A 7,764-nucleotide genomic window follows, 5' to 3' on the forward strand; every position below is an offset into this window, starting at 1 on the left:
CGTTGTAGTGACTGGAAAATTATAAATACTGAAAGAAGTGCCACATTTTTCACTTGATGTTATTAATTAGAAGAAAAATTCACATATTTTTCTTTTTAGGAAAGTAAAAGTAGGCCACATGTCATCCAAAGAACTTATGGAACACAAGCTTCCAAGCAGTTACGGGACCTTGGTATGTTTTTGTTTATGAGTTTTTAAATATTGGAAATAATTGTATATATAACTTGGAAAATTTGAGTATTAGGCCAGCCGTGTTTATAAAATTGCTGATTATTTAGAAAATCTTGAAAAATAGATATTTACCTGCCCTTTTTCACAATTATTGCAACAGAATATAGATTTCTCAAAAGGCAGCTGTAAGACTTTCATCCCCAGACCTGTATTTAGCTTTTCTCTGAAAATCACTGAATTTAATCAGTGATATTAATGTTACTGAGGCAATGAGATAGAAGAAAATGTATATTCTAAGCCCAGGTTACCATTTCTTCACCTCTCCTTGCATGCTTTAAAATTTCTGAATTACTTGAGTTTTGATATGTCTTATATCTTTTTTAAAATGAGCTTTGGGATAGGAAGGGTGTTTCTACTTTTTGTGATCTTAATCTACTTTTGGTTTGGACAGTGTACATAAGTAGTTTAAAATAATTTTTAAATTGTAATTTTTACAGAGACTAACTCTAGTTCTGAATGGCCTTTTCTATCTGAACTTCAGTGGCTGAGGAGAAGGAGAAGAAAGAGAGCAGTAAGTAGAAGTGTGACCCTGAGTTAAGACCATTTATAAAACCAAACTCACTAATTTCTGTATTTTTTAAAGTCAAGAGAATATAGGATTTAGGAAACAAGTATTTTTGGAAGCTTAATATTCTCCCATAATAGAGTTATCAAATGAGAAAACAAGGCTTTTCCTCAAAAATAGAAAATTTGGAAGAAAGGTGATAAACTTTCTAAAGTTACAGCAATGTTATGCATCAAATCAAAATTTAGTAGTGGAAATTAATTTAGAATTTTAATTTTTTTGTCTGCTTGAGAATAAAGAATAATTTTGAATGAACTCTTGCTACTTTATAGATATCTGACTTTATTGTCATTTGGCTCATTAATTAGCATAATTAAATCAAAAGTCCAAATGAGGACACCCAGAACTGGGTTACTGGGAGAATCTCATGATCTTCGCATGGATGTGTATCAGTTAGGGGAATAATTGAGTTAAAGGAGATTATTCTGAATTTCTTCACTGAGCTGCACAATCCACACATATTTTTTGAGGGTGCTTATGTTTTTAGTAACTTCCTTCCTCATTAAATCTGTGGTGAATAGAACATAATGTAAAGAGGAGGAGAGCAGTGGTGGTGTCTGCACTGAAGCAAAAAGAGTAGACCCTGAACTTCCCTAGTGATGTGGCTCAGATTCTCAGCCAGTGTTTAAGTTACTGGAGCTATGATCCTTTACCCTACTTGCATTTCTCACCCAGTTGTTTACTGGCTTACATACCCTAAACAATATATATTTTATATGTATATATAATAAAAATCAGCTGCAGTTATTTTTGAGAAGAACTACATCTTCATGATTTCTCAAAGAATTTCTTTAATTCATCAGTTATCTCGTGGTGTCTTTGAAGAAATGAAATATCTGGAGCTCATGATAGTAAATGACCATAAAATGGTAAGTATATCAAATCAGTGATAACCTTCCTTTTGGTGACAGTTTGTAGGCTGATGTACAGCTTCAAATTGTCCCCCTTTTTTGGGCCCAGGATTTTACTTATCAACAGCTATCAACATTTGTACCGTAAGACACGCTGTAGGCCATAATGAAACTTAATGTAACCTAAGAATTTCTGGGGCAATTATATATTCAAAATGAATCTGGAACACTTTGGTATCATGTAGATAAATGAATATGCCCATCACTAACAAAGTAAAACAATAAAACATTTTTGTCCAGAACAAGCACACTAAATGTTCTAAAATTACATCCTATCTTTGAAGTTATATAGAAAGAATTTGTTACTTTGAGTTTAGTTTTACTAATTTAAATTTTAATGCAGCAAAACATGTAGACAAAACTCTGATTGTTCTTTGTGGCTATTCCATACTTATAAACAGGAGTGATAATGGAGTGCAAGGTGTTTATTTGATTCAGAAAGTGTTTGTCATTAAAAAAACCAAAATGCATGGTGGGAGGAAAGCTCAATTTTCCCCCTTTTTGTCTTGAGGGATGACTGGAAAAAGTCAGACTAAGTGATATTTGTTGTAAGCACAACTTCTTTTTTTTTTTAAATAAAATTTTGCTGATACAATAGTTTTCACTTATTTTATTTGCAAGTAAAAAGCTTTTCATGTCTCTCGCCCTGCTGCATGTTTCATTGTGCTTTATGGAGTTGTGGGCTCTGTTGTCCACAATAAAGGATAATATTTAAGGGCAAGAAATTGAAGATATCAGAACAGGATGCAGTAATTCATACTTGTTCCAATGCTGAATAGACAGATAATGTACCCTCCCCTCACCTGTCTAATAAATCATAGAAGTAGTCTGGGGAAATATAGCCTGTATTTTATCTGTGTTAATTTAGCACTGTGGAGGGAATTTGAATGGGTGGAAAAAGCAGGACAAATTACTTTAGCTGTTTTCATTTGTAAAGCCACCTGGTAGGAAACTACTCTTAAGAGTGTTCAGGTGTTGGTTATTTGGCAGTTGGGCACAGTAACTGAAGTTATGGTCATTTTGTCTATGCTTGGTGTTCTTATGAAGAGAAAATATTCCTATGCCTGTCTCTTTCCCCTGGCCTCTTGTGTTGCAGATGTGCTTGAAGGTGCTCACTACACTTATTACAGACACTGTTGTCTCCTCTAAAGCTTTATTTGTTAGAACTTACAGCACAAGATTTTTTGCTTCACAGTTATCAGTGACTTACAAGCAGATAGTAATTATTTTCAAAGAATAAAATGGATATACTTAAGGAAGTGTTCACAGTTAGGAGTCACAGCTTACCAGTCCAGGGGCTCATTAAATAGACTTTCAAGGTTTTCTGCTTACCAGGAGAGGGCATGTTTCCCCTGCAACAAAGGTCTTCGTTGGAAGAAGTATCTTAAACCTCCTTGATCATTGTGTTAAATGGTTAATACTGTGTATTTTCACAACATTTCCTTTCCTCTAGCAATAAAGATATCTCAACACATTAAATTAGGTTGTTGTGTTTTTTACTGGTTTAGGTTAATTTATTTTAGGATATGTGTTTAACCACTTTATGTGGTATATTACTGTTGATTTTAGCATTTTAGTTCTTTCATGAAAACCAAGAATGTTTTTCAAAGCATATTATTTTACCTTTCCATCTCTGGAAAGGTTTGGGATTGGCTCGAAACAAAAAGCCAAAGGCACCCTTTCCCCCTTTGTCATTGTTCTCTGAGGAGAGTCCGTGGTATAGTGCTCCTCTCAGTGTACATCCTAGGCACCTACTAGCACCATACCTGAGAGCAGCTACTCAATTGCTCACAGAAGAGTCGCTTCTTCCAAAGCCTCTTTTTAAGTACTGTGTTTTGTAGAGAGAATAACTGACACTTTCATGGAACACTGTGAGGCAATGAGACTTGTTGCTTTTAACCAGTAGCTGAAATTAAGAAGTTTTTTGATAAAGGCTTTTTTCTCCTGTTCTAAGCAATTTCACGTTCATTTTCTGTGAAATTTTGAAGACCTATTTTTCCTATCTGCAAATCATACTGTGTAATATAATCTTGGTTTATAATTCTACAGTTTCTTGAAAGTCATATGGATTCACGTTCAGATGCCATAGCTGCGTCTTTAAAAAATTTGACTTGGAACAAAAGGGGCTTATGAGGCAGGATGAGGAAAGACATGAAACCATTGTAATGACATGCATGGACATTATGAAGCAGAACTTGTAATACAGCTCATCCAGGTCTATTAAACAAACAAACAAAAAAGAAGTTAGGATTTAAGATACTCAGCTTAACTGTTTTAATGTTCAAACACATTTACTTTTACCATGTGCTTCCTCTTCCGTTTTGCCTTTTCCTATAACTACTGCTACATGTCACAAAAGTATTGTGCTGTTGTAGAAAAGGAGGCCTTTGCAAAGAGCTGTGCACAGGATAAGTGGTAAATGCTTCATCTTCATGTCTTATAAGTGATGGAATGTGGCTACTACAGTCTGATCAGGTTACTGATATAAGTGATGGAATGTGGCTACTACAGACTCATCAGGTTAAGCAATTTTAATGGGTAAAACATCCTGTCAATTTTGAGCTCATGTTTGTGTTCATGTTTACCTGTAATTTTGTCTCAAACATTTGAACTCTGATTCTAAACACAGCATTTCTTGTGGTTAAATGCTCCTTTTACAGTTGGGAAGGGCTGCATAATATACATGGCTTCCTTTATCTTCGAGGGATTCTTGAATATGAGATACAGGCTGTGATCTGAAAGGTTTTTTGAGTTTTCCTCTTACTCTTTCTTAAAATATTAATTTTACTTTCATGCTGTAAAAATAAAGAATTAGTAATAAATATTTAAATTCTCACTGTGTTCTACTTTCTCTTCTTTTAGTTCAAAAGGCACCGTTCTTCAACTGCATACACAAACAATTTTGCAAAGTCTGTGGTAAACCTTGTAGATGCTGTAAGTATCAATATTTCTTCTGAAAACTGATTCACTGACTTCTACTTTAGCACTGTGTTAAAAATGTTATCATTTTCAGATACCAAATTTCAATTACACTTTAAAGTGCACTTCTAGTTCCTCTGCAGAAGAATAGCCTGGGGTGAACGTATAAGAAACTATCAGATTATCTGTGGCATTTTTCTTAAAGCTTGCAACTGTCAGAGTTTGCCTTTTGCAGGGGTGATTTCATTATCTGTCACCAATTAAGAATGAGATTTAATCAAATTTATGTTTGTATCTAACTACAAGTGATTGAAACTGCATATATAGCTCACAAGGGATACATATATCTATTGGAAGAAAAAGTGAGTGTGAGTAAAATAATCTGCTCTATAAATCTCTATTTATAGCTTAAAAACAAACAAAATGCCACTGTACTACATTATAAATGGGTGGAACTGACACAGATACCATACTTGTATCTGTGCTAAATTTAAAACAATTCTGCATACATCATATAAACTAAAAGTAATATTTGTGGTAAAATTAATTTGGGAGATTTTTTTCCTCTTTTTGCATTACATATATAATGATTACACATGTTTAAGACCTCTGTATGTGTGAAAACAGGTAGATTTTCTAGAGTAGGGATGAATACAGAGGGTGCCAAATGCTGACTCTGAGTCCCTTTTCCATGTGACATTATTGATACCAGTGGAACTGTGTGATATGATTCAGTCCAAAACATTGTCAACAGTCTGACTCGGAGGAAATAGTGCAGTATTTGTTCTTACATATAAAGTGTACTGGATGTATATTCAAAATTTAGGTGAATATATTTATAATACATGAAATAGCGGAAGTGTTTTGGAATATTTTTCTGTAAGGATCTGAAAAATTACTAGAGCAGATAAAAATGTAAATCATTGTAATATTTCTGCAATTTATATTGGACATAGCCAAAGAAAAGGTGACATCTTTATTTTTTCCTCATCTGAAAATTATTTCTTTCTTCTGCATTTTAACAAAAGTTATTTAATCCACCTTTTCTTTCTCTATTATGTCTGGTTTTTCCATTTTTATCTGTGTGTATGCAGAAACACAAGCTTCATTCTTGTGTAGAATTCAGTCCCTTCATAGAGATCTTACAAAATGACATCTTAATGGCTTTTTCTTTAAATGAAGCATGAAAAAGAGAAGGATTTTCTGCCTTGTTATTCCCTTGTGTCCATTGGGTGTGGGCTGTATTTCTTACTGATTTATTACTGGCAATAGGATAATGGCTTTCAGAGGCCTTCAGGTTGTCTGCCCCCTCTTCCATTTTTTTGTTGCTGGTTGCTTCAGGAAATAGAATTTTCCTCCAGGCAAACAGAAGTAGGGTCTTTATTGATTCACCCCTATGTCATTCCAGGCAGTTTAATTTCATTTGGTTTGCTCATGTTATAAACCATTTTCTGTGTATGTTCTCAGCCTGTCTCCCTGAGATTGAAGCATGCTAATACTATTTTCCTTCAAAGGTCTTGGACAAAACTGAGCTTAGCTGGTTCCTATCTCTTGTTTTTATATTTCTCTTTTTTTTTCTAAGCTGAATATTATACATTGACTTTTTAATAATGATAACTCTGCCCTGATACAAAACTGGGGCTCTGGTCAGGGCAGATAAAGAATACATTTTTTGTAGACCTACAAGCTCTGCATAACCTTAGTTATTAAAATTTGGCATTTTTTGAACTGAACCCAAAGACAGCAGTAGTTTTATGTCAGAATCAAGTATCATGCACAATTTTAAAATGCGTATTTTAAAACTGTTTTGTTATCATTAATGCCTGATTGTTGTTTCCTTGTCTATGGCTACAGTAACATTAAAATGTATGGAAAAATAAATATTTTTCCTTAATTCTACTCATGCAATATGAAAATTAAGTGATCATACTATATAAATGGAAATCAAGCCTTAATTAAAATTTGGATTTATTGGAAAACGGAGACATTATTTAATTGCGACTTTAAAAGTTGCAATTAAAACTTTTGATTGTTTTTGGCTACTCACCCAGTGTACCTTTACATTTCTTCCTTGCTGATTTTTGCACAGGTTTTCTGCAAAACTCAGTGGCAAAATTATTTACCACGAGAATTTTAAAGAAAATGGAGTGGCTCAAAAAAAAAAAAAGAGCAACAAGGATTGGTTTCTTTTTCCTTCTAAAACATAAAATTTAAGTGGATCTGAATATCAGCTTTTAGGAAATGATGGCATTGCCAGCTAACTGTTTCCCCATGTTTTCCTCCTGCTTTATCCCTCTTGTCCTTCCGCTTTACTCTTACTGGCTAAGTGTGCATGTTTGACCCAGTGTTCTACTCCTGTGCCTGTCCTGTCTCTGCCCTCAGATATACAAGGAGCAGCTGAACACCAGGGTGGTGCTGGTGGCTGTGGAGACCTGGACAGACAGAGACCGCATTAACATTCACCCCGACCCCCTGCAGATGCTGCACGACTTCTCCAAGTACCGGCAGCACTACATCAAGCAGCACGCGGATGCTGTGCACCTGCTCTCGTATGTACCCTGGCAGTGGCTTACAGTGTTAGCTCCTGTCTGCTGCTTTTCTCTACTTGTCTCTTCTTTCTTACTTTTTTTGCTTGGTATTCTCTGTATCAATCAACATCTGCCTTCCTTAGGAAGCTTAATTGATATTTAACACCTGGTTTTAATAGGTGTAGTATATATCATGATCATGTGGGTAGATATCTATAATGATATTTGACTGTCTTTGCAACCTGGAGACGGTGTCACATGTGAAGTGTCTTTAGATGAGCCCTTAAGGACACTTAGCTTTGCTAATCAGGTGTGTAATGTGCTGCTTTTCCAGTTATGATCAGGAGAGGGCAGAGCTGACAGGATTATGTGTTGCCAGAAGAGTGTTCCAGTTAGTAAATTTATTCACACATGTGGCTGCAGTGATGATTTGTTAATGGAAGGTCTTCTCCTTTAGAGCTGTAATGAATTGTTCTGAGACACAAAGCATTTTGAGAGGAAATTCCACTTGCATCACTAGGCACGACTTCAGCCTTGAGCAAGGATTATTTTCCTTCATGGCATTGTAAGCAAAGAGGAGGAAATGTGTGCTCTGCTGTGCAGCATAGGG

The 7,764-nt window shown here is 35.0% G+C and overlaps 1 protein-coding gene across 1 annotated transcript in view; it reads left to right on the plus strand.

Annotated features, from left to right (window-relative positions):
- The window catches only part of ADAM23 (ADAM metallopeptidase domain 23), a 66,942-nt gene that overhangs the window by 24,208 nt on the left and 34,970 nt on the right, over window positions 1–7,764 (plus strand). Inside the window, exons 8-12 of the mRNA XM_031058610.1 lie at window positions 100–172; window positions 669–742; window positions 1,600–1,665; window positions 4,570–4,641; window positions 7,009–7,175. Of these exons, the coding sequence (XP_030914470.1) occupies window positions 100–172; window positions 669–742; window positions 1,600–1,665; window positions 4,570–4,641; window positions 7,009–7,175 (452 nt within the window). The remainder of the gene's footprint in view (window positions 1–99; window positions 173–668; window positions 743–1,599; window positions 1,666–4,569; window positions 4,642–7,008; window positions 7,176–7,764) is intronic.

Source organism: Geospiza fortis, unplaced genomic scaffold (assembly GCF_000277835.1).
Source record: "Geospiza fortis unplaced genomic scaffold, GeoFor_1.0 scaffold112, whole genome shotgun sequence".
In the NCBI taxonomy this organism is placed as follows: Eukaryota; Metazoa; Chordata; class Aves; order Passeriformes; family Thraupidae; genus Geospiza; species Geospiza fortis.